Source organism: Heterodontus francisci, chromosome 2 (genome assembly GCF_036365525.1).
Source record: "Heterodontus francisci isolate sHetFra1 chromosome 2, sHetFra1.hap1, whole genome shotgun sequence".
NCBI classification, from domain to species: Eukaryota; Metazoa; Chordata; class Chondrichthyes; order Heterodontiformes; family Heterodontidae; genus Heterodontus; species Heterodontus francisci.
This window is the reverse complement of record NC_090372.1, coordinates 225,843,992-225,871,382: the sequence shown is the minus strand read 5'-3', so window position 1 is coordinate 225,871,382 and position 27,391 is coordinate 225,843,992. Positions and strand designations below refer to the sequence as shown.

Genomic DNA, 27,391 nt, shown 5'->3' with positions numbered 1-27,391 from the left:
AGGCGGGTAGACATAGCCCGGGCAAAGATCTTATAATCCGTGCTGAGGAGGGAGACCGGACGCCAGTTTTTAAGCAGGCGGAGATCGCCCCTCTTCGGCAGCAGGACGATGACCGCCCTGCGCCACGAGAGGGGCATCTCCCCGGTCGCCAGGCTTTCCCCCAGGACCCGCGCGTAATCGTCCCCCAGGACGTCCCAGAACGCCCTGAGGAACTCCACGGTCAACCCATCCAGCCCTGGGGATTTGCCCCTCGAGAGCTGGTGGAGGGCGCCAGTCAGCTCCGCCAACGTGAGCGGAGCCTCCAATCCTTCGGCGCCCTCCGGGCTGACCTGCGGCAGGTCCTCCCACAAAACTCTGCGCGCATCCTCGCTGGACGGATCCGGAGAGAACAACGCACTGTAATACGTCCGGACCAGGAGGCCCATTCCCTCCGGATCCGTGATGGAGGATCCGTCGTCGGCCAGCAGCTCGATGAGCTGCTTACGGACCCCCCGCCATTTTTCCAGCGAGTAGAAGAAGGGTGAGGCGCGGTCCAAATCTTCCAGGATCTGGATCCGCGACCTCACGTACGCGCTCGGGACCCTATGAGCTGCAGGTCCCTCAGCGCGCCCTTCTTCTCTTTGTACAGGGATCCGTGCTGGGACCACTGTTGTTTGTGATATACATTAATGATTTGGAGGAAAGCATAGGTGGACTGATTGGCAAGTTTGCAGACGACACTAAGATTGGTGGAGTAGCAGATAGTGAAGGGGACAGTCAGAGAATACAGCAGAATATAGATAGATTGGAGAGTTGGGCAGAGAAATGGCAGATGGAGTTCAATCAGGGAAAATGCGAGGTGATGCATTTTGGAAGATCCAATTCAAGAGTGAACTATACAGTAAATGGAAAAGTCCTGGGGAAAATTGATGTACAGAGAGATTTGGGTGTTCAGGTCCATTGTTCCCTGAAGGTGGCAACGCAGGTCAATAGAGTGGTCAAGAAGGCATACGGCATGCTTTCCTTCATCGGACGGGGTATTGACTACAAGAGTTGGCAGGTCATGTTACAGTTGTATAGGACTTTGGTTCGGCCACATTTGGAATACTGCGTGCAGTTCTGGTCGCCACATTACCAAAAGGATGTGGATGCTTTGGAGAGGGTGCAGAGGAGGTTCACCAGGATGTTGCCTGGTATGGAGGGCGCTAGCTATGAAGAGAGGTTGAGTAGATTAGGATTATTTTCTTTGGAAAGACGGAGGTTGAGGGGGGACCTGATTGAGGTGTACAAAATCATGAGAGGTATAGACAGGTTGGATAGCAAGAAGCTTTTTCCCAGAGTGGGGGATTCAATTACTAGGGGTCACGAGTTCAAAGTGAAAGGGGAAAAGTTTAGGGGGGATATGCGTGGAAAGTTCTTTACGCAGAGGGTGGTGGGTGCCTGGAACGCGTTGCCAGCGGAGGTGGTAGATGCGGGCACGATGGCGTCTTTTAAGATGTATCTAGACAGATACATGAATGGGCAGTAAGAAAAGAGATACAGACCCTTAGAAAATAGGCGACATGTTTAGATAGAGGATCTGGATCGGCGCAGGCTTGGAGGGCCGAAGGGCCTGTTCCTGTGCTGTAATTTTTCTTTGTTCTTTGTTCTTTGTATGCCTGCCACAGGGCCGGGTCCGTGACGGCATGACCGAGGCGGGACTCCCAGTCGAGCACCTCCCTCTCAAGGTGCCCGATCTCGGCTTCCCGCCTCTTGGTCGACCCCTTCGCGTACTCCTGACAGAAGACGCAGATGTGAGTCTTGCCCACATCCCACCATAGCCTCAAGGAGGGGAAGCCCCCCTGCTTCCTTCTCCAGTCGGCCCAGAATCGACAGAACGAGTCCCGAAATCGCACGTCCTCCAGCAGCCGGTTGTTAAAGTGCCAGTACGCGGACCCCGCCCGCGTGCGGAGCGGAGTAAACTCCGCCCACACCAGGTGGTGGTCCGAGCACGGCACCAGCCGCATGGAGGCCGCCGAAACGCGGGAGACGTACGCCTGCGAAATGCAGAGGCGGTCGATTCGCGACCCCCCTCCTCCAGACCTCCACGTGAAGGCGCTGGAGTCGGGATGGAGATTCCGCCAGACGTCCGCCAAGTTAAGGGAGCTGATCAGTCCCCTCAACTTCTCCACCGACGCTTGGCCGCGCTGGGGACCGGAGCGATCCCCCACCTCGAGGGTGCAGTTAAAATCCCCCCCGAGGATGATGCACTCGCCGCTATCGATGGAGCTCAAGAGAGCGGACACTTCTTCAAAGAAGCGCGCTTGCAACGCACCGGGCCTGGGCGCGTACACGTTCACAAAGTGGAGCGGCACACTACCCAGGCGAACAGCGAGGTGGAGCAAGCGGCCCGGCACTAGCTCCTTGACCCCCAAGATCTCCGGCTGAAAAGTCGGGGCCAACAAGATAGCCACCCCACTAGAAATAGGGGTGAGGTGACTCATGTAGACCCCACCCTGCCACTCCAGGAGCCAGGTGGCTTCGTCTCCTGGAACGGTGTGGGTTTCCTGCAGAAAGCTCACCGCGTATCTCCCTTCCCTAAGGACTGAGAGATTGTGAAATCTGCGGTGAGCCCCTCTGCTGCCGTTGATGTTGAGGCTGGCTATGGTTATCTTCATGTCAAAGGTAATTAAAACCCGTCACAAACACCTCACTGTGAGGAGGGAGTGGAAGTGCACCTGGCCCTCCACTCCCCCAGCAACCCATTGAGGAACACATTAAAACGGTGCCTCTCAACCAGTTTCACGTCCGCACGCTTGCCCGCTATCTTAAGGGCGGCACGGACGGACTGGATGATCAGCGCCAGATTCGACCAACGGTCGAGGGCCAGCTGAACTTTATTGCGGCAACCCCTGCAAGCCTCGAGGAAATCCCGGAGTTCCGCCGTGGGGATGAGAGGAGATTCGGTGGGAGGCACGAGGGACTCCACCACCTCACTGGCGATGGAATCAAGATCATCCTCCGTGCCCCGCACCGAATCCCCATCCTCCTCCGGGTCGTCACCGCCAGCGGCCGACACATCTACCACACACTGTGGGGCGGACGTCCCGGCCGCGCCAGCTGGTCCCGCCTCCGTCGCGATCCCACCCCCAGGATCGATGGCGGAGGAGTCCTCTCTGGGTTCTATTGTGAAACTGGAGCCTGTAGGCACCAGCGGTTCAGGACCCCCCTCCACCTCCGTCCCCAGGCCAATGAGTGGTTCAGGGGAGACAGAAGTTCCGGACTCCGGGAAACCAGCCGGAGCCGAGACTGGAGGCGGCGAGAGGAGGCCATCTCCCGCTCCGCCAGCACCCACAGGCCCAGCAGATGGGGCAGCATTCTCAGTTATAACTGGGTCGGGTGTCTCCTGGTTGGTGGTGGACTCCGGCTGGGAGGCCCGACTCTCTGGGGCCTCGCCCTCCCCTTCATTCAGGGCACCCGACCCAGTAGCAGTGGCGGAATGGGCGGTTTCCCCAGGCTCCCCCACCACAAGCAGGGCCCCACTTACTCCTTCAGGAGGGGCCTCACGTACCGGGGCCATCCCCTCCCCTCCATCCTGAGGAATAGGGAGCACCTGCCCGGACTTTGCAGCCTTGGTGGTGGCGGTAGGGGGAACCTGAGGACCAGAAACAGGAGGCAGCTCCCCTCCAACAGATGGGCCCTGCACCTCAGGGCCCTGTGTTATTTCTGTGGAGGGGTGCCTTCTCCTCTTTTTCGCACTTGGGCGCGGAGACTCAGAGACCTCCATGTCATCAGAGGCCTCCGCCTCCGCACCCTTTTTTCCCTTTTTAGTCACCCTGGGCCTGAGCCCAGCCCTGGGACAGGTGGATTCCATGGGAATGGGCTTTGGGCTGAGCTCAGGCTCGGGTTGAGTCAAAGTGTCCAGGGGACGCGCCTCACGATGTTTCTTTTTTCCCCGCGTCTTCCTTCCGCTCGGACGGACGCTGCCCTCCACGCCGGAGGCTGTGAAAACCACAGCCTCCGGAACCGACTGAGCGGTGTCTCTTGGATGTGTTGGGGGAGTGGGAGGAGGTGCTGTGGAACCACTCTGGGCCGCCGAGGTGGAGCTGGCGGCCGGGAGGTTGGGGCAGTTCTTACGAACATGCCCCACCCCCTTGCAGACGTGGCACCGCGCCCCGTCCGAGGTCCAAAAGACGCAGTAGGCCGTCCCCTGGAACTCCACATTAAATTGGCCCTCCGTGTCCTCCTCCCGTGCCAGCTGCATAAATAACTATCGGCGGAAGGAGTAGACATGTTGGAGGCTGTGCTCCCGAAGACCAAGCCGGACTGGGGTGATCCCCGACCTCACCTCCCCCAGATGGTGCAGGTGGGGGAGGAGGAGCTCACTGGGAATGAAGGGTGGGACGTTGGACAACATTATCCGATGCGCAGTGGCCCCCAGAGGGTCCACTGGCAGGAAGGTCCCCCCCACAGTGAGCCCTTTACTCAGGGCCAGGGACACCGCCCGCTCGGTCTTCAAAAAGAACACAGCCTTCCCATACATCTTTGAGGCCGCAACAATGGCCGAGGGGCCGACAACCTCGGCCATTGCCTTAACGCAGGCCTCACTAGACATGTTGGGGTGGGGATAGCTCTTCACCCCATGGCTACATGTCAACAATTTAAAGGGTGACGGGGCCACGTGGGCAGCCACAGAAGCTGCAGCTGCGTAGGTAGTAGAGGGCCCCGCCACCGGTGATGAAGGGCTTGCCATGGGTCGAAGAGCTAAACCCACCCCAAATTGTGGGCTTGCACACTAAATATCAGAGATTCACAGAAAAAAATTGAAAAGACAAACAAACACACAACAGGTTAGTGGAGAGGCTGAGGTAAGAGAGGAGAGGTAAAGACAGGCTGGAAGGGATGACTTGCTTTCTGGAGGTGGTGCTCACAGTACACTTAAAACAGTCTTTGAAGTTGGTCTTCCGGTCTTCTGGTTGGGGGAGTCGTCTTCACCTGGGACAGCTGAAGCTGCCCAGGCACTATCTATCCCCTTCCGTCTGTTTAGCTGGGCAGCTTCAGCTGACCCAGGCTTGGCAATTGGGGTGGGGAGGGAGCTTCCCTGTGTGCTTTTGCAGCAGCACAGACTCCTGTTGAATTGGCAGCCCCACCCCTTGTTGTTCCAGCCACTTGTTCCTCCCCCAACAGTCCAAAGTAAATTACTGGTGTTCAGCACCCACCTCCAGACAAAGCCTTGTTTCCAACAAAAAATGAATGTCTCTTTCTTCTCTTTTAAAGGTGATTGTTGTTGGAGTTTTCCTCTACTTGTTTGTAGCTGTTCTCCCTTGCTCAGTGTAGCTCCTCTCTCCACCTCTGCAACCTCCAACTGCCACCAGCACTCTCAGCTGCACCTCGTTGAGGCACTCAACACTCAGGCTCCCAAATCAGAGAACAGCCAACCCCGTTTTTTTTTTCTTAGGAGCCAACCCCGTGCTGTACCTGTCCTGGGAGTGATTGATGGGGACAGTGTGGAGGGAGCTTTACTCTGTATCTAACCCTGCACTGTACCTGTCCTGGGAGTGTTTGATGGGACAGTGTAGAGGGAACTTTACTCTGTATCTAACCCCGTACTGTACCTGTCCTGTGAGTGTTTGATGGGGACAGTGTAGAGGGAGCTTTACTCTGTATCTAACCCTGTACTGTACCTGTCCTGGGGAGTGTTTGATGGGACAGTGTAGAGGGAGCTTTACTCTGTATCTAACCCCGTGCTGTACCTGTCCTGTGAGTGTTTGATGGGACAGTGTAGAGGGAGCTTTACTCTGTATCTAACCCCGTGCTGTACCTGTCCTGTGAGTGTTTGATGGGACAGTGTAGAGGGAACTTTACTCTGTATCTAACCCCGTTTTTTTTTTTTTGTTTTTTTTTGTCTTTTTTTTTACTCTGTATCTAACCCCCGTACTGTACCTGGCCTGGGAGTTTTTGATGGGACAGTGTAGAGGGAACTTTACTCTGTATCTAACCCCGTTTTTTTTTTTTTCTTTTTTTTTAACTCTGTATCTAACCCCCGTACTGTACCTGTCCTGGGAGTGTTTGATGGGACAGTGTAGAGGGAACTTTACTCTGTATCTAACCCCCGTGCTGTACCTGTCCTGGGAGTGTTTGATGCGACAGTGTAGAGGGAACTTTACTCTGTATCTAACCCCCGTGCTGTACCTGTCCTGGGAGTGTTTGATGGGACAGTGTAGAGGGAACTTTACTCTGTATCTAACCCCGTGCTGTACCTGTCCTGTGAGTGTTTGATGGGACAGTGTAGAGGGAGCTTTACTCTGTATCTAACCCCGTGCTGTACCTGCTCTCTGGTAAGTAACATCTGCCTGTTTTATAATCATTGGCTCTCATTCCACCTCTGATGTTCTTTTCAAATCACTCATCAAATTGCTCCAAAGCATTCCTCATTTGAAATGACCTTAATTATATCCCTTTAAACCTGCATTTCTCCATGGTAAACGGCACAAATCTCTGCTCTTAGAAACTAGCCTTTGGACTATGGGCCCTCACATTTGCTGTTTTCATGATTTCTCTCCTCTGCACTTTCTCCAGATTATTGAGGACATGAACTGGTCACTTTCTGACTTTGATCATTGATGTGTATTGAAAAGTAGCATTGAGCACACTGTGCTTGTGGTTAGTGAGAGTGTGACACTGGAATGTAATCCCAAATACTTCAAAATATGGATGACCTAGAGCTCAGACAGCGCAAGTGGCCTTTATTTTGTACCTGATTATCCAGGTAACTCACCTAGAGTCAACCATCCCAATCCCAGAGTCGACCATCCCAATCCCAGAGTCGACCATCCCAATCCCAGAGTCGACCATCCCCCGCCCCAGAATCGACCATCTGGAGTTTACGGTGGTAATAGTGTGGGATTAGGAAGAGAAGGTATTTCAGTTCATTCTCTGACTATGATTAGATAGATAAGTCTGGAACCAGGTGAATGCAGTCCCACCCAGCTGGACGACAGTGGAAAGGTGTTGGAGGAGGATGGTGTGGTCCGCATTGTCTAAGGATGCAGACAGATTCAGAAGGATGATCCGGGATAGTTTAGCAGTAATGTCTGAACTCTGTCAGCAGAGCATGTTTCCCTCTACATCATCTTATCAGCATTCCCGAATCCGGTACAACATAACTTCCAGGCAAAGAAAAGCTCCTTCCGATAGGGGAGGAGACATAGAGAAGATGTTTCCACTTGTGGGGGAGTCCACAATTCGGGGCCATTATTATAAATAGTCATTAATAAATCCAACAGAGAATTCAGGAGAAACATCTTTACCCAGAGAGTGGTGAGAATGTGGAACTCACTACCACAGGGAGTGAGTGAGGTGAAGAGGCTGTGAAGAGGCTTGTGTGGAACTTAAAGACAAGCATTGATCAGTTGGGCTGAATGGCCTATTTCTGTGCTGTACAGTCAATGGATACAATCATTTCCCAGAAAGACTGAACCATCCCAGTAAAAGTCAGCTGTCAATATGAGAAAAGACAAATGTCTTCTCAAAGCTTCTGGATGATCAAAGGAGATAAATCCCACAATAAATATTAATCAAAGTCTGATTAATGTCTGACAGAGACACAGAAATTCCCCCCTTAACAACAGCAAGTTCCTTTTTCATTGTGAGTAACATTTCCCTGTCTTTGTGTCTATTGTACAGGATGTCACCTCAGTACCTGCTGGTGTTTGCCTGTCTCTGGGGAATTGCTGATACTCATCCTGCAATAGGTAAGAAATTAATGTGTGTGTCAGTTACCACTAGTTACAAACACGGGCAGGAAAACTAAGAAGGATCTGACTGCGGTTCAGCCAGTGTTTGATTCCCATTGACACTGGTTATTAGTACAGACTGGTGCTGGTCAGACTGGGTCAGTACTCAGTGACTGAGACCAGGTTCAGTCTGTGATGGATGGTACTGTCCCTGACTGACAGCTACCTGAGCACAAACAGTCACAACTCTGATAGGGGTCAGCGGAACATGGGCACAGCCGGGGGATGGTGTGTAGTGTGTGTCTGTGTCTCTGAGTCATTTACCACACAGAAGGCGGCCATTCAGTCCATTGAATCCATGCTGGCTCTCCACGGAGTTACGCAATCAGTCCCACTCCCTACTCAATCCCAATAGCTAGTCATAGTCATAGAGATACAGCACTGAAACAGGCCCTTCGGCCCACCGAGTCTGTGCCGACCAACAACAACCCATTTATACTAATCCTACATTAATCCCATATTCCCTACCACATCCCCACCATTCTCCTACCACCTACCTACACTAGGGGCAATTTACAATGGCCAATTTACCTATCAACCTGCAAGTCTTTGGCATGTGGGAGGAAACCGGAGCACCCGGAGGAAACCCACGCAGACACAGGGAGAACTTGCAAACTCCACACAGGCATTACCCAGAATTGAACCAGGGTCGCTGGAGCTGTGAGGCTGCGGTGCTAACCACTGCGCCACTGTGCTGTCCCCTCTGCTCTGTAAGTCTATTTCTCTCAGGTGACCATCCAACATCCTCTTGAAGTCATTGATCGTCTCCACTTCCACCATCCTCGTGGGCAGTCTGTTCCAGATCATTACCACCCACTGTGTAAAAAGTGCTTCCTCATATTCCTTCTGCATCTCTTGCCCAGAACTTTCTATCTGTGCTGCCTAGTCCTTGTACCATGTGTTAATGGGAACTGTTTTTCCTTCTCTAACTTATCTAAGCCTGTCATAATCTTGTATACTTCGAGTAAATTTCCCTTCAGTCTCTTTTGCTCTGAGCAGAACAACCCAAGCTTTTCCAACCTAACTTTGGAACGAAAATCCCTCATCCCTGAACCATTCTGGTAAATCTCCTCTGTATTCTCTCAAGCACCCTCACATCCTTCCTGAATGTGGTGACCAGAACGGGACACAATACTCCAGTTGGGGCCTAACCAGAGCTTTATAAATGTTCAGCATAACTTCCCTGCTTTTGTCTTCAGTACCTGTATTATGCCTTTATTAGCCGAGGCATAGAATATAAGAGCAGCGAGGTTATGATGGAGCTGTATAAAACACTAGTTAGGCCACAGTGGGAGTACTGTGTACAGTTCTGGGCACCACACTATAGGAAGGATGTGATTGCACTGGAGAGGGTGCAGAGGAGATTCACCAGGATGTTGCCTGGGCTGGAGCATTTCAGCTATGAAGAGAGACTGTTTTTCTTAGAGTAGAGAAGGCTGAGGGGGGACATGATTGAGGTATACAAAATTATGAGGGGCATTGATAGGTTAGATAGGAAGAAACTTATTCCCTTAGCGGAGGGGTCAATAACCAGGGGGCATAGATTTAAGGTAAGGGACAGGAGGTTTAGAGGGGATTTGAGGAAAAAACTTTTCACCCAGAGGGTGGTTGGAATCTGGAACACACTGCCTGAAGAGGTGGTAGAGGCAGGAACCCTCACAACATTTAAGAAGTATTTAGATGAGCACTTGAAATGCCATAGTATACAAGGCTACGGGCCAAGTGCTGGAAAATAGGATTAGAATAGATAGGTGCTTGATGGCCGGCACAGACACGATGGGCCGAAGGGCCTGTTTCTGTGTTGTATAACTCTCTGACTCTATTTATGAAGCCCAAGATCCCATATGCTTTACTATCCACTCTCTGAATTTGTCCTGCCACCTTCAAAGATCGATGCACGTGCACCCCCCAGGTCCCTCTGTTCCTGCACACTCTTTCCAACTGTGCCATTAATTATATATTGCCTCTCCCTATTCCTTCTACCAAGATGCATCACCTCACACTTGTCAGTATTAAATTCCATCTGCTACCTCTCTGCCCATTCTGTTAGCCTATCCTGTTGCAGGAGGTTTATATTATCCTCACTGTTTGCCACACCTCCAAGTTTGGTGTCATCAGCAAATTATGAGGTTCTACTCTGTATCCCAAGATCCAAGTCATTTATATATATATGGCAAAAAAAGCAGTGGTCCCAGCACCGACCCTTGGTGAGCACCACAGTTTACCATCTTCCAGTCTGAAAAACCACCATTTATCATGACTCGCTGTTTTCTGTCCTTGAGCCAATTATTTTATCCACTTGGAAACTGATCCTCCTATTCCATGGACCTCTATTTTGTTATCAGCCTTCTATGTGTTACTTTTCAAATGCTTTCTGAAAATCCATATAAACAACATCCACTGCATTCCCTTCATCAACCTTCTCTGTTACTTCATCAAAGATTTCAATTCAATTAGTCAAGTATGATCTGCCTTTTACAAATCCCTGCTGGCTCTCCTTAATTAACTCAAATCTCTCCAAGTGTCTGTTCATTTTTTTCTCTGATTGTTCTTTGCGAAACCTTACCCACCACTGATGTTCATAGAATCATGATACAGTGCAGCAGGAGGCCATTTGGCCCATCATCACAATGCTGGTTCTTTGAAAGAGCTATGCAATTAGTCACATGACCCCCCCCACCCCCCCGCTCTTTCCCCATTGATCTCAAAATGTTTCCTTTTCCAGTATTTATCCAATTCCCTTTTGAAAGTTATTATTGAATCTGCTTCCACTGCCCTTTCAGGCAGCACGTTCCAGATCACAACAACTCACTGTGTAAAAACAGATTTCCTCATTTAGTCTCTGGTTCTTTAGTCAATTACCTTCAATGTTAGACAGGAAAGCTTTTGTCAAAGTTCAGTAGAAAGTAAAGTTTTAAATAACTTTGCTGATTTCAGGAAATCTGGCTGCGACCATTCGCGCTACCCAGTCCAGTCTCAGTGATTTTCTCGGAGATGCTGCCAATGCCATTGATGGGAATAACAACACGGATCGCAATGTGGGATCATGCAGCCGCACAAAAGTGGAAAATTCCCCTTGGTTCAAAGTTGACCTGTTCTACCATTATAAAGTCTATACTGTACGAATCACCATCAGCAGCGCTGGAGATGGTTTGAGAAATGCAGAAATCCGCATTGGAGATTCAGAGACCAACAATAGCAACGACAATCCAATGTAACGTACAAACCTCCTGTAACGTACAAACCTCCTGTAACGTACAAACCTCTGTAATGTATAAACTCCTCTAATGTACAAAACCCCGTGTAACTTACAAACAGCAGGACTGAGTTGAGGAGAAATTTCTTCACCCAGAGAGTGGTGAGCCTGTGGTATTCGCTACCACAGAAGGTAGTTAAGGCTAAAATATTGTACGCTTACAAGAAGGAGTTAGATATAGCTCTTGGGGCAAAAGGGTTCAAAGGATATGGGGGGAAAGAGGGAACAGGTTACTGAGTTGGATGATCAGCCATGATCATAATGAATAGTGCAGCAGGCTCGAAGGGCCGAATGGCCTACTCCTGCTCCTATTTTCTATGTTTCTATGTACAAACCCCCTGACGCGTACAAACCCCTGTAATGTATAAACCCCCTGAAACGTACAAACCCCTGAAACGTACAAACTGCCTGTAACGTACGAACCCATGTAACGTACAAACCACCTGTAATGTACAAACTGCCTGTAATGTACAAACTCCGGTAATGTATGAACCGTCTGTAACATAGAAATCCCTGTAACGAACAAACGTTTGTAATAGACAAAATCCGTAACATACAAACTCCTGTAACGTACAAACCTCCTGTAATGTACAAAACCTAGTAATGTACAAACTTCCTGAAATGTACAAACCCCATGTAAAGTACAAACCGCCTGTAACGTACAAACCAGCTGTAATGTACTTCGAAACATAGAAAATAGGAGCAGGAGTAGGCCATTCAGCCTTGAAGCCTGCTCCGCCATTCATTATGACCATGGCTGATCATCCAACTCAGTAACCTGTTCCCACTTTCCCCCCATATCCTTTGATCCCTTTCGACCAAAGAGCTATATCTAACTCCTGCTTGAAAACATACAATGTTTTGCCCTCAACAGCTTTCTGTGGCAGTGAATTCCACAGGCTCACCACTCTCTGGGTGAAGAAATTTCTCCTCATCTCAGTCCTGAAAGGTTTACCCCGTATCCTTAGACGATGACCCCTGGTTCTGGACTCCCCCACCATCGGGATCATCCTTCCTGCATCTACCCTGACATGTCCTGTTCGAATTTTATAGGTTTCTATGAGATCCCCCCTCACTCTTCTGAACTCCAGCAAATATAATCCTAACCCACTCAATCTCTCCTCATACGTCAGTCCCACCATCCCAGGAATCAGTCTGGTAAACCTTCGCTGCACTCCCTCTATAGCAAGAACATCCTTCCTCAGATAAGGAGACCAAAATTGTACACAATATTCCAGGTGTGGCCTCACCAAGGCCTTGTATAATTGCAGCAAGACATCCCTGCTCCTGTACTCGAATCCTCTCGCTATGAAGGCCAACATACCATTTGCCTTTTTTATCGCCTGTTGCACCTGCATGCTTACCTTCAGTGACTGGTGTACGAGAACTCCCAGGTCTCGCTGCATATTCCCCTCTCTCATTTATAGCCATTCAGATAATAATCTGCCTTCCTGTTTTTGCTACCAAAGTGGATAACCTCACATTTATCCACATTATACTGCATCTACCGTGCATTTGCCCACTCACTCAACTTGTCTGTAATGTACAACACCCGACAACGTACAAACCCCTGTAATGTACAAACCCCTGTAACGCACAAACCCCCTGTAACGCACAAACCCCCTGTAACGTACAAACCGCCTGTCATGTACAAACCCTTGTAATATACAAACCCTCTGAAAGGTACAAACCCCTGTAACGTACAAACTCCCTGTAAGGTACAAACCCAATGTAACGTGCATACCGCCTGTAATGTATAACCCCCTGTAACGTACAAACCACCTGCAATGTACAAACCAACTGTAACGTACAAACCCCTGTAACATACAACCTCCTGTAACGCACAAACACCCTGGAAAGTAAAAACTGCCTGTAACGGACAAATCGCCTGTAATGCTCAAACTGCCTGTAATGTACAAACCCCTGTAACGTACAAACCCCTGTAATGTAGAAACCCCTGTAACGTACAAACCACCTGTCATGTACAAACCACTGTAATGTACAAACCCTCTGAAAGGTACAAACCCACTGTAACGTAGGTGAACTGAGAGCTTGGATTAGTACTTGGAAATATGATGTTGTTGCTATTACAGAGACTTGGTTGAGGGAAGGACAGGATTGGCAGCTAAATGTTCCAGGATTTAGAAGCTTCAGGTGGGATAGAGGGAGATGTAAAAGGGGTGGGGGAGTTGCATTACTTGTTAAGGAGAATATCACAGCTGTACTGCGGGAGGACACCTCAGAGGGGTCGAGCAGCGAGGCAATATGGGTGGAGCTCAGGAATAGGAAGGGTGCAGTCACGATGTTGGGGGTTTTCTACAGGCCTCCCAACAACCAGCGGGAGGGAGAGGAGCAGATATGTAGACAGATTTTGGAAAGATGTAAAGGTAACAGGGTTGTAGTGGTGGGTGATTTTAACTTCCTCTATATTGACTGGGACTCAATTAGTGCTAGGGGCTTGGATGGGGCAGAATTTGTAAGGAGCATCCAGGAGGGCTTCTTGAAACAATACGTAGATAGTCCAACTAGGGATGGGGCCATACTGGACCTGGTATTGGGGAATGAGCCCGGCCAGGTGGTCGAAGTTTCAGTAGGGGAGCATTTTGGGAACAGTGACCATAATTCCATAAGTTTTAAGGTACTTGTGGATAAGGATAAGAGTAGTCAAAGAACAAAGAAAATTACAGCACAGGAACAGGCCCTTCGGCCCTCCAAGCCTGCGCCGATCCAGATCCTCTATCTAAACATGTTGCCTATTTTCTGAGGGTCTGTATCTCTTTACTTCCTGCCCATTCATGTATCTGTCTAGATACATCTTAAAAGACGCTATCGTGCCCGCGTCTACCACCTCCGCTGGCAATGCGTTCCAGGCACCCACACCCTCTGCGTAAAGAACTTTCCACGCATATCCCCCCTAAACTTTTCCCCTCTCACTTTGAACTCGTGACCCCTAGTAATTGAATCCCCCACTCTGGGAAAAAGCTTCTTGCTATCCACCCTGTCTATACCTCTCATGATTTTGTACATCTCAATCAGGTCCCCCCTCAACCTCCGTCTTTCTAATGAAAATAATCCTAATCTACTCAACCTCTCTTCATAGCTAGCGCCCTCCATACCAGGCAACATCCTGGTGAACCTCCTCTGCACCCTCTCCAAAGCATCCACATCCTTTTGGTAATGTGGCGACCAGAACTGCACGCAGTATTCCAAATGTGGCCGAACCAAAGTCTTATACAACTGTAACATGACCTGCCAACTCTTGTACTCAATACCCCGTCCGATGAAGGAAAGCATGCCGTATGCCTTCTTGACCACTCTATTGACCTGCGTTGCCACCTTCAGGGAGCAATGGACCTGAACACCCAAATCTCTCTGGACATCAATTTTCCCCAGGACTTTTCCATTTATTGTATAGTTCACTCTTGAATTGGATCTTCCAAAATGCATCACCTCGCATTTGCCCTGATTGAACTCCATCTGCCATTTCTCTGCCCAACTCTCCAGTCTATCTATATTCTGCTGTATTCTCTGACAGTCCCCTTCACTATCTGCTACTCCACCAATCTTAGTGTCATCTGCAAACTTGCTAATCAGACCACCTATACTTTCCTCCAAATCATTTATGTATATCACAAACAACAGTGGTCCCAGCACGGATCCCTGTGGAACACCACTGGTCACACGTCTCCATTTTGAGAAACTCCCTTCCACTGCTACTCTCTGTCTCCTGTTGCCCAGCCAGTTCTTTATCCATCTAGCTAGTACACCCTGGACCCCATGCGACTTCACTTTCTCCATCAGCCTACCATGGGGAACCTTATCAAACGCCTTACTGAAGTCCATGTATATGACATCTACAGCCCTTCCCTCATCAATCAACTTTGTCACTTCCTCAAAGAATTCTATTAAGTTGGTAAGACATGACCTTCCCTGCACAAAACCATGTTGCCTATCACTGATGAGCCCATTTTCTTCCAAATGGGAATAGATCCTATCCCTCAGTATCTTCTCCAGCAGCTTCCCTACCACTGACGTCAGGCTCACCGGTCTATAATTACCTGGATTTTCCCTGCTACCCTTCTTAAACAAGGGGACAACATTAGCAATTCTCCAGTCCTCCGGGACCTCACCCGTGTTTAAGGAGGCTGCAAAGATATCTGTTAAGGCCCCAGCTATTTCCTCTCTCGCTTCCCTCAGAAACCTGGGATCGATCCCATCCGGACCTGGGGACTTGTCCACCTTAATGCCTTTTAGAATACCCAACACTTCCTCCCTCCTTAAGCTTCGTCTTTCTTCAGACTCCTAGACCTTATGTATGCTTCCTTTTTCCTCTTAGCTCGTCTCACAATTTCACCTGTCATCCATGGTTCCCTAATCTTTCCATTTCTACCCCTCATTTTCACAGGAACATGTCTCTCCTGCACGCTAATCAACTTCTCTTTAAAAGCCTCCCACATATCACATGTGGATTTATCTTCAAACAGCTGCTCCCAATCTACATTTCCCAGCTCCTGCCGAATTTTGGTATAGTTGGCCTTCCCCCAATTTAGCACTCTTCCTTTAGGACCACTCTCGTCTTTGTCCATGAGTATTCTAAAACTTACGGAATTGTGATCACTATTCCCAAAGTAGTCCCCTACTGAAACTTCAACCACCTGGCCGGGCTCATTCCCCAACACCAGGTCCAGTATGGCCCCTTCCCGAGTTGGACTATTTACATACTGCTCCAGAAAACCCTCCTGGATGCTCCTTACAAATTCTGCTCCATCGAGACCTCTAACACTAAGTAAATCCCAGTCAATGTTGGGAAAATTAAAATCTCCTATCACCATCACCCTGTTGCTCCTACATCTTTCCATAATCTGTTTACATATTCGTACCTCTATCTCACGCTCGCTGTTGGAAGGCCTGTAGTACAGCCCCAACATTGTTACCGCACCCTTCCTATTTCTGAGTTCTGCCCATATTGCCTCACTGCTCGAGTCCTCCATAGTGCCCTCCTTCAGCACAGCTGTGATATCCTCTTTGACCAGTAATGCAACTCCTCCACCCCTTTTACCTCCCTCTCTATCCCCCCTGAAGCATCGGTATCCTGGGATATTTAGTTGCCAATCATGCCCTTCCCTCAACCAAGTCTCAGTAATAGCAATAACATCATACTCCCAGGTACTAATCCAAGCCCTAAGTTCATCTGCCTTCCCTACTGCACTTCTTGCATTAAAACAAATGCACCTCAGACCACCAGTCCCTTTGCTTTCATCATCTGCTCTCTGCCTACTCTTCCCCTTAGTCACGCTGACTTCATTTTCTAGTTCCTTACAGGCTTTAGTTACTATCTCCTTACTGTCCACTGACCTCCTCATTTGGTTCCCATCCCCCTGCCACATTAGTTTAAACCCTCCCCAACAGCGTTAGCTAGTTTAAACCCTCCCCAACAGCGTTAGCAAAAGCACCCCCAAGGACATTGGTTCCAGTCCGGCCCAGGTGTAGACCGTCCAATTTGTAATAGTCCCACCTCCCCCAGAACCGGTCCCAATGTCCCAAAAATCTGAACCCCTCCCTCCTGCACCATCTCTCAAGCCACGCATTCATCCTGACTATTCTTTCATTTCTACTCTGACTATCACGTGGCACTGGTAGCAATCCTGAGATTACTACCTCTGAGGTCCTACTTTTTAACTTGGCTCCTAACTCCCTAAATTCTGCTTGTAGGACCTCATCCCGTTTTTTACCTATATCATTAGTGCCTATGTGCACAATGACAACTGGCTGTTCACCCTCCCCCTTTAGAATGTTCTGCAGCCGATCTGAGACATCCCTGACCCGTGCACCTGGGAGGCAACATATCATTCGGAAGTCTCGTTTTCGACCACAGAACCGCCTATCTACTCCCCTTACAATCGAATCCCCTATGACTATAGCCCTTCCACTCTTTTTCCCGCCCTTCTGAACAGCAGAGCCAGCCACGGTGCCATGGACCTGGCTACTGCTGCCTTCCCCTGGTGAGCCATCTCCCTCAACAGTATCCAAAACGGTATACCTGTTGTGGAGGGAGATGACCGCAGGGGTCACCTGCACTGCCTTCCTGCTCTTTCTCTGCCTTTTGGTCACCCATTCCCTTTCTCCCTCAGCAATCCTAATCTGCGGTGTGACCAATTCGCTAAACGTGCTATCCACGACCTCCTCAGCATCGCGGATGCTCCAAAGTGAGTCCATCCGCAGCTCCAGAGCCGCAATGCGGTCTAACAAGAGCTGCAGCTGGACTCACTTCCAGCACGTGAAGGAGTCAGGGACATCAGCCGTGTCCCTGAGCTCCCACATTGAGCAAGAGGAGCATGTCACGGGTCTGAGATCTCCTGCCATTTTTAATCTTAAGCTTAACTTAGTCTTAACTTAGATAAATGAAAAAGGAACGAAAAGTTTTTACCAATCACATGAAAAAAAGAAACAGAAAAAGCCTTACCTTATCTACACACCACCGAGTCCTTTTTTTTGTTTAGAGGAGGAGGGCGGGTGGGAGACACTACAGATGTCTCGGTGTAGGTGTGCAGGTGTAGTGTCTCGGGTTCAGCTGCTGCCCAAATATATAGGACTTACTTACCCAGCTGCCACCTCGCTCTCCCTGTCGCCGCTGCAAAAAGTAGTCCTCGGGTGAAGGTGCTAAATTGGGGGAAGGCTAATTATAACAATATTAGACAGGAACTGAAGAATTTAGATTGGGGCGGCTGTTTGAGGGTAAATCAACATCTGACAATGGGGAGTCTTTCAAACGTCAGTTGATTAGAATCCAGGACCAGCATGTTATCCTAGGATTCTCTGGGAAGCCAGGGAGGAGATTGCAGAGCCTTTGTCCTTGATCTTTATGTCGTCATTGTTGACAGGAATAGTGCCGGAAGACTGGAGGATAGCAAATGTTGTCCCCTTGTTCAAGAAGGGGAGTAGAGACAGCCCTGGTAATTATAGACCTGTGAGCCTTACTTCGGTTGTGGGTAAAATGTTGGAAAAGGTTATAAGAGACAGGATTTATAATCATCTTGAAAAGAATAAGTTCATTAGAGATAGTCAGCACGGTTTTGTGACGGGTAGGTCATGCCTCACAAACCTTATTGAGTTTTTCGAGAAGGTGACCAAACAGGTGGATGAGGGTAAAGCTGTGGATGTGGTGTATATGGATTTCAGTAAGGCGTTTGATAAGGTTCCCCACGGTAGGCGATTGCAGAAAATACGGAAGTATGGGGTTGAAGGTGATTTAGAGCTTTGGATCAGAAATTGGCTAGCTGAAAGAAGACAGAGGGTGGTGGTTGATGGCAAATGTTCATCCTGGAGTTTAGTTACTAGTGGTGTACCGCAAGGATCTGTTTTGGGGCCACTGCTGTTTGTCATTTTTATAAATGACCTGGAAGAGGGTGTAGAAGGGTGGGTTAGTAAATTTGCGGATGACACGAAGGTCGGTGGAGTTGTGGATAGTGCCGAAGGATGTTGTAGGTTACAGAGGGACATAGATAGGCTGCAGAGCTGGGCTGAGAGATGGCAAATGGAGTTTAATGCGGAAAAGTGTGAGGTGATTCACTTTGGAAGGAGTAACAGGAATGCAGAGTACTGGGCTGATGGGAAGATTCTTGGTAGTGTAGATGAGCAGAGAGATCTTGGTGTCCAGGTGCATAAATCCCTGAAAGTTGCCACCCTGGTTAATAGGGCTGTTAAGAAGGCATATGGTGTGTTAGCTTTTATTAGTAGGGGGATCGAGTTTCGGAGCCACGAGGTCATGCTGCAGCTGTACAAAACTCTGGTGAGACCGCACCTGGAGTATTGCGTGCAGTTCTGGTCACCACATTATAGGAAGGATGTGGAAGCTTTGGAAAGGGTGCAGAGGAGATTTACTAGGATGTTGCCTGGTATGGAGGGAAGGTCTTATGAGGAAAGGCTGAGGGACTTGAGGTTGTTTTCGTTGGAGAGAAGGAGGAGGAGAGGTGACTTAATAGAGACATATAAGATAATCAGAGGGTTAGATAGGGTGGATAGTGAGAGTCTTTTTCCTCGGATGGTGATGGCAAACACGAGGGGACATAGCTTTAAGTTGAGGGGTGATAGAAAGAGGACAGATGTTAGAGGTAGTTTCTTTACTCAGAGAGTAGTAGGGGCGTGGAACGCCCTGCCTGCAACAGTAGTAGACTCTCCAACTTTAAGGGCATTTAAGTGGTCATTGGATAGATATATGGATGAAAATGGAATAGTGTAGGTCAGATGGTTTCACAGGTCGGTGCAACATCGAGGGCCGAAGGGCCTGTACTGCGCTGTAATGTTCTAATTCTAATTCTAATGTTCCTGTGAAGAAGAAGGATAAGTTTGGCAAGTTTCGGGAACCTTGGATAACGCAGGATATTGTGAGCCTCGTCAAAAAAAAAAGGAAGCATTCGTAAGGGCTGGAAGGCTAGGAACAGACAAATCCTTTGAGGAATATAAAGACAGTAGGAAGGAAGTTTAGCAAGGAGTCAGGAGGGCTAAAAGGGGTCATGAAAAGTCATTGGCAAACAGGATTAAGGAAAATCCCAAGGCTTTTTATACGTACATAAAGAGCAAGAGGGTAACCAGGGAAAGGGTTGGCCCACACGAGGACAGAGAAGGGAATCTATGTGTGGAGCCAGATCAAATGGGCGAGGTAATAAATGAGTACTTTGCATCAGTATTCATCAAAGAGAAGGACCTGGTGGACGATGAGCCTAGGGAAGGGAGTGTAGATAGTCTCAGTCATCTCATTATCAAAAAGGAGGTGGTGTTGGGTGTCTTGCAAAGCATTAAGGTAGATAAGTCCCCAGGGCCTGATGGGATCTACCCTAGAATACTGAGGGAGGCAAGGGAAGAAATTGCTGGGGCCTTGACAGAAATCTTTGCATCCTCATTGGCTACTGGTGAGGTCCCAGAGAACTGAAGAATAGCCAATGTTGTTCCTTTGTTTAAGAAGGGTAGCAAGGATAATCCAGGAAATTATAGGCCGGTGAGCCTTATGTCAGTGGTAGGGAAACTATTAGAGAGGATTCTTCGGGACAGGATTTACTCCCATTTGGAAACAAATGGACTTATTAGCGAGAGGCAACATGGTTTTGTGAAGGGGAGGTCGTGTCTTACTAGTTTGATTGAGTTTTTTGAGGAAATGACAAAGATGATTGATGAAGGAAGGGCAGTGGATGTTATCTATATGGACTTCAGTAAAGCCTTTGACAAGGTCCCTCATGACAGACTGATACAAAAGGTGAAGTCACACGGGAGAGGAGGTGAGCTGGCAAGATGGATACAGAACTGGCTCGGTCATAGAAGACAGAAGGTAGCAGTGGAAGGGTGCTTTTCTGAATGGAGGGATGTGACTAGTGGTGTTCCGCAGGGATCAGTGCTGGGACCTTTGCTGTTTGTAGTATATATAAATGATTTGGAGGAAAATGCAGCTGGTCTGATTAGTAAGTTTGCGAACGACACAAAGGTTGGTGGAGTTGCGGACAGTGATGAGGATTGTCAGAGGATACAGCAGGATAGAGATCGGTTGGAGACTTGGGCGGAGAAATGGCAAATGGAGTTTAATTCTGACAAATGTGAGGTAATGCATTTTGGAAGGTCTAATGCAGGTGGGAAGTATACAGTAAATGGCAGAACCCTTAGGAGTATTGACAGGCAGAGAGATCTGGGCGTACAGGTCCACAGGTCACTGAAAGTGGCAATGCAGGTGGATAAGGTAGTCAAGAAGGCATACAGCATGCTTGCCTTCATCGGTTGGGGCAGAGAGTATAAAAATAGGCAAGTCATGCTGCAGCTGTACAGAACTTTAGTTAGGCCACACTTAGAATATTGCGTGCAATTTTGGTCGCCACACTACCAGAAGGACATGGATGCTTTGGTGAGGGTACAGAGGAGGTTTACCAGGATGTTGCCTGGTCTGGAGGGCATTAGCTATGAAGAGAGGTTGGATAAACTCGGATTGTTTTCACTGGAATGACGGAGGTGGAGGGGCGACATGATAGAGGTTTACAAAGTTATGAGTGGCATGGACAGAGTGGATAGTCAGAAGCTTTTTCCCAGGGTGGAAGAGTCAGTTACTAGGGGACATAGGTTTAAGGTGAGAGGGGCAAAGTTTACAGGGGATGTGCGAGGCAAGTTCTTTACACAGAGGGTGGTGAGTGCCTGGAACTTGCTGCCGGGGGAGGTGGTGGAAGCAGGTACCATAGAGACGTTTAAGAGGCATCTTGACAAATACATGAATTGGATGGGAATAGAGGGATATGGACCCCGGAAGTGCAGAAGGTTTTAGTTTAGGCAGGCATCAAGATTGGCGCAGGCTTGGAGGGCCGAATGGCCTGTTCCTGTGCTGTACTGTTCTTTGTTCTTTGTAAACCTCCTGTAACGTACAAACCCACTGTATCGTACATACCGCCTGTAATGTACAAACCGCCTGTAATGTCCAATCCGCCTGAAACGTACAAACCCCTGTGATGTGCAAACCCCTGTAACGCACAAACCACCTGTAACGTACAAACACTCTGTAAAGTAAAAACTGCCTGAAACGTACAAATCGCCTGTAAAGTAAAAATTGCCTGTACCTTGCAAACCCCCTGTAAAATACAAAACTGCCTGTAATGTACAAACCCACTGTAAAATACAAACCACCTGTAACGTACAAACCCCTGTAACATACAAACTGCCTGTAACATACAAACCCCCTGTAACGTACAAACTCCCTGTAATGTACAAACTCCCTGTAACGTACGAGCCCCTGTAACATACAAACCTCTGACACGTACAAACCCCCTGTCACGTACAACCCCCTGTAACGTACAAACCCCTGTAATGCACAAACCTCCTGTAACGTACAAACCACTGTAATGTACAAACTCCTGTAATGCAGAAAACCCAGTAATATACAAAATGCCTGAAATGTACAAACCCCCTGTAACATACAAACCTATGTAACGTACAAACCCCCTGTAAAGTATAAACCCCCTGTAAAGTAAAAACCTCCTGTAACGTACAAACCCATGTAACATACAAACAGCCTGTTACTTATGAACCCCTGTAACATACAATCTGCCTGTAACGTAAGAGCCCCTGTAACATACAAACCTCTGTAACGTACAAACCGCCTGTAACGTACAAACCCCCTGTGACGTACAAACCGCTTGTAACGTACAAAACCCTGTAACGTACAAACCGCCTGAAATGGACAAACCCCCTGTAACATACAAACCTATGTAACGTACAAACCTATGAAACGTACAAACCGCCTGTAACGTACAAACCGCCTGTAACGTACAAACCGCCTGTAACGTACAAACCCCCTGTAACGTACAAACCGCCTATAATGTACAAAGCGCCTGTAACGTACAAACCGCCTGTAACGTACAAACTCCTGTAATGCACAAAACCCTGTAACATACAAACCGCCTGAAATGTACAAACCCCCTGTAACATACAAACCTATGTAACGTACAAACCGCCTGTAATGTACAAACCGCCTGTAACGTAGAAACCACTGTAATGTAGAAACCCCTGCAATGAACAAACCACCAGTAACGTACAAACCCCCTGTAATGTACAAATCCCCTGTAACGAACAAACCCCCTGTAACGAACAAACCCTCTGTGACACACAAAGCCCCTGTAACGAAAAGATCCCCTGGAAGGTACAAATCCCCCTATTCTCACTCTGTCTCTTTCAGCTGTGCAAGAATCGAAAACATAACACGGGCAAATACTGCAGTATTTAACTGTGCTCCAGGGGGAGTGCACGGTCGTTTTCTGAACATCATCGTTCCCGGCAGGACAGTGGCCCTGGAACTGTGTGAGGTGGAAGCGTTTGGAACACACGATCCTCATTAAATTCTCCTTCCTGGCTGTGAGTATGAACCCTGAGGCTCTGTCCCTGGAAGCAGCTAAACCATTATCTCAATCCATTCACTCTCCCAGCTCCTGAGAGTCCTCTTAGAGTTCAGGGGTCAAAGGTCAGTGCTCAGGGGACTGAGGGCAAGTGGCTGAGAGCTGTTCATCTTCACACTCTCCCTGGAATTGTGAGATTACAAAGTTTATTGATGAGATTTTCTATATATCAGCAGGTCTGGGGAGCGATGGTATTAATACTGAGATGGGGGAGAAGGGAAGTAAAGAATAGAAGGACCTTGGAGAGCATGTCCATAGATCCCTGAAGTTAACAGGACAGGTAGATAAGGTGGTTAAGAACGCAAACAGGATACTTCCCTTCATTAGCTGAGGCATAGAGTATACGAGCAGAGAAGGTTTTGCTAGAACTGTACAAAGCACTAATTAGACGGCAGCTAGACTACTGCGCACAGTTCTGATCACCACATTACAGGAAAGATGTGATCAAACGAGAGACAATTCAGAAGAGATTTACGAGGATTCTGTCAAGAATGAAGAATTGTAACAATGAAGAAAGACTGGATAGGCTGGGGTTGTTTTCTTTGGAACACAGAAGGCTGAGAGGAGATTTAATTGAGGTGTATAACATTTTGAGAGGCCTAGATAGAGTGGATAGGAAGGACCTATTCCCCTTAGCAGAGAGGTCAGTAACTAGGAGACAGAGATTTAAAGTAATTAGTAGAAGGATTAGAGGGGAGTTGAGGAGAAGGTTTTTCACCCAGAGGGTGCTGGGAATCTGGAACTCACTGCCTGAAAGAGTGGTCGAGACAGAAACAATCATCACATTGATAAACACTGGGATAGGTACTTGAGGTGCTGTAACCTACAGGGCTACAGACCAAGAGCTGGAAGGTGGCATTAGACTGTATAGCTCTTCTTAGGCTGGTACAGACACGATGGGCTGAATGGCCTTCTTCATAACATAAATTTTTCCATGTTTTGATGAAAGAGGGAGAGGCCTCTTAGGCCGAATAGGGTTGAACATTATGAAACAGTTCACAGGACCTGCTCCTGACACTGATATATTGCAGTTCATCACAATGAAAAGTGTCCAAGCTCCTCACACTGTCAATCACATTGACTATATTACAGGGTAACAATCCCTGCAGTCGAGTGCCAACATCGATTCTGTGCTCCTGCCCAGCAGTGGAGGTTAATCCCACTGCCCTCTGAGGAGTGTGTCCCACTGAATGAGCTAGACTGACAGTCAGGGGATTATTATCCGAGTCTGTCTTCCTCGAGCGGTCAAATCACTAACTCACATTGGAACTGACCGAGGTTCACACTGTCAGCACGGACTCGCAATGACCTTTCAACCAGTTTATGGATGGGCCTCCAACAATCAGGGGTCACCTTCCCTTGTGACCAAGGTCCTGAACAATGCTGAATTGATATGAAGCTGCTTTATACCCTTGACAATGAGCAGCTCTCTGTGTTTCCCCATGTATTGCAGTATCAGTCAATTTCAAAATACCTGACTCTATTCACTCAGTACAATCCCCCCTGACTGAGCTCCAGGTGGTCCTGATGAAATGATTCCCAGAATGAAAATGGGAATATCCAATTTTCTCTTGCTCTTTAAGTAAGGAAATCTGCCCTCCTTACCCAGCCTGGGCTCTGTATGTGACTCCAGTCCCACTGTAATGTGGTAAACTCTGAACTGCCCTCTGAAGTGACCCAACAAGACAGGTTGTACCAAATCCCAGCCAGTGGTTTAAAAGGCAGCTCAGCTGCCCCTTCTCAGGGTAACTTAGCGATGGGCAGTAAATGTTGACTTTGCCAGCGATGCCCATGTCTTGTGAATGAGAAAATAAAAAGCTTTTTCACTGACATTGTGATTTTGTTTTTCCAGAACAATCCAAACTGAACTTGCTGCTGGTTTGGAAATATCCACTTTCTGCTTCGAGCTTCTGCAACCAATCATTATCCAGATCATTAACAGCTTCTTATCCTGGGCCCAGCTCCCACCAATCAGCTTTAAGCAATGATTTTACACAATGAGTCTGCCTTGAAGCGTTTCTGCAAAACATCTGAGAACAGCCAAAGACTTGCAGGTTGATAGGCAAATTGGTCATTGTAAATTGCCCCAAGTGTAGGTAGGTGGTAGGAGAATTGAGGAAAGGTGGGGATGTAGTTGGGAATATGGGATTAATGTAGGATTAGTATAAATGGGAGGTTGATGGTTGGCATAGACTCGGTGGGCCGAAGGGCCTGTTTCAGTGCTGTATCTCTCTATGACTCGAACAAACAGTTGATGGAGCTCTGAGTAAAACAGCATTCATGGAGAAATCGGAGGCAATGTGACAGTGATCAGTGAAAAAGAAGCAGTGACCAGGGAAAGAGTCTGGAATACACTGTGTCTGGGATACAGGAATACAGAGTGACAGATCAGTCCCATCCCTGTCCCACCGACAGATCAGTCCCATCCCTGTCCCACTGATGGATCAGTCCCATCCCTGTCCCACCGACAGATCAGTCCCATCCTGTCCCACTGACTGATCAGTCCCATCCCTGTCCCACTGATAGATCAGTCCCATCCCAGTCCCAATGTTGGATCAGTCCCATCCCTGTCCCACTGATAGATCAGTCCCATCCCTGTCCCACCGATAGATCAGTCCCATCCTGTCCCACTGAAAATCAGTCCCATGCCTGTCCCACTGACTGACAACGGGAATTCCTCCTCTGGTTTAACATCAGCAGCTCTGAAGAGAGCCGGATAAATCCTGGAGTCAGTGAAGTTTATCCCAGTCAGTAACAGTCTGATAAGGACCATGTACTGACTCACCATTCACTGTCTGCATTAGTTAGTTACTGTTCTGTGAGGATGTGTGTGTGATCTGTAATCTTTCTGACATTTCTGTTTGAAAATCATCAATAAAATTGCTGACTGCACATCCTTGTTGCTGTGTCTGTTCTGTTCACTAATACTGTCACCCAGTGTACACTCAGAACCTCATTCCATACAATCTCACTCCTTTATTTACTGCTGCAAACTCACTGCCCGAGGAGGAATATTGTTCACCTTTTCACATTCCCGTTTCCCCATTGTACAGAGAAACCTCCCTGCCCAGGCTCTGTCCCTCCCCTTCACCCTGTCCCTCCCTCACTCCACCCCAGGCTCTGTCCCTCCCCTTCACCCTGTCCCTCCCTCACTCCACCCCGAGCTCTGTCCCTCCCCTTCACCCTGTCCCTCCCTCACTCCACCCCGAGCTCTGTCCCTCCCCTTCACCCTGTCCCTCCTTCACTCCACCCCGAGCTCTGTCCCTCCCCTTCACCCTGTCCCTCCCTCACTCCACCCCAGGCTCTGTCCATCCCCTTCACCCTGTCCCTCCCTCACTCCACCCCGAGCTCTGTCCCTCCCCTACACCCTGTCCCTCCCTCACTCCACCCCGAGCTCTGTCCCTCCCCTTCACCCTGTCCCTCCCTCACTCCACCCCAGGCTCTGTCCCTCCCCTTCACCCTGTCCCTCCCTCACTCCACCCCGAGCTCTGTCCCTCCCCTTCACCCTGTCCCTCCCTCACTCCACCCCAAGCTCTGTCCCTCCCCTTCACCCTGTCCCTCCTTCACTCCACCCCGAGCTCTGTCCCTCCCCTTCACCCTGTCCCACCCACAACCCACCCTGAGCTCTGTCCCTCCCCTTCACCCTGTCCCTCCCTCACTCCACCCTGAGCTCTGTCCCTCCCCTTCACCCTGTCCCTCCCTCACTCCACACCAGGCTCTGTCCCTCCCCTTCACCCTGTCCCTCCCTCACTCCACCCCGAGCTCTGTCACTCCCCTTCACCCTGTCCCACCCACAACCCACCCCGAGCTCTGTCCCTCCCCTTCACCCTGTCCCTCCCTCACTCCACCCCGAGCTCTGTCCCTCCCCTTCACCCTGTCCCTCCCTCACTCCACCCCGAGCTCTGTCCCTCCCCTTCACACTGTCCCACCCACAACCCACCCCGAGCTCTGTCCCTCCCCTTCACCCTGTCCCTCCCTCACTCCACCCCAGGCTATGTCCCTCCCCTTCACCCTGTCCCTCCCACACTCCACCCCGAGCACTGTCCCTCCCCTTCACCCTGTCCCTCCTTCACTCCACCCCGAGCTCTGTCCCTCCCCTTCACCCTGTCCCTCCCTCACTCCACCACGAGCTCTGTCCCTCCCCTTCACCCTGTCCCTCCCTCACTCCACACCGAGCTCTGTCCCTCCCCTTCACCCTGTCCCTCCCTCACTCCACCCCGAGCTCTGTCCCTCCCCTTCACCCTGTCCCTCCCTCACTCCACCCCGAGCTCTGTCCCTCCCCTTCACCCTGTCACTCCCTCACTCCACCCCGAGCTCTGTCCCTCCCCTTCACCCTGTCCCTCCCTCACTCCACCCCGAACTCTGTCCCTCCCCTTCACCCTGTCCCACCCTCACTCCACCCCGAGCTCTGTCCCTCCCCTTCACCCTGTCCCTCCCTCACTCACCCCGAGCTCTGTCTCTCC

The 27,391-nt window shown here is 49.2% G+C and overlaps 1 protein-coding gene across 1 annotated transcript in view; it reads left to right on the top strand.

Annotated features, from left to right (window-relative positions):
• LOC137351780 (fucolectin-1-like) overlaps window positions 1–25,820 on the top strand; it is a 28,504-nt gene extending 2,684 nt beyond the window's left edge. Inside the window, exons 2-5 of the mRNA XM_068016603.1 lie at window positions 7,645–7,712; window positions 10,692–10,968; window positions 22,712–22,887; window positions 24,781–25,820. Coding sequence (XP_067872704.1) covers window positions 7,646–7,712; window positions 10,692–10,968; window positions 22,712–22,871 — 504 coding nt within the window. The 5' untranslated portion in view covers window position 7,645 and the 3' untranslated portion in view covers window positions 22,872–22,887; window positions 24,781–25,820. The remainder of the gene's footprint in view (window positions 1–7,644; window positions 7,713–10,691; window positions 10,969–22,711; window positions 22,888–24,780) is intronic.
• Window positions 25,821–27,391: the final 1,571 nt, after the last annotated feature.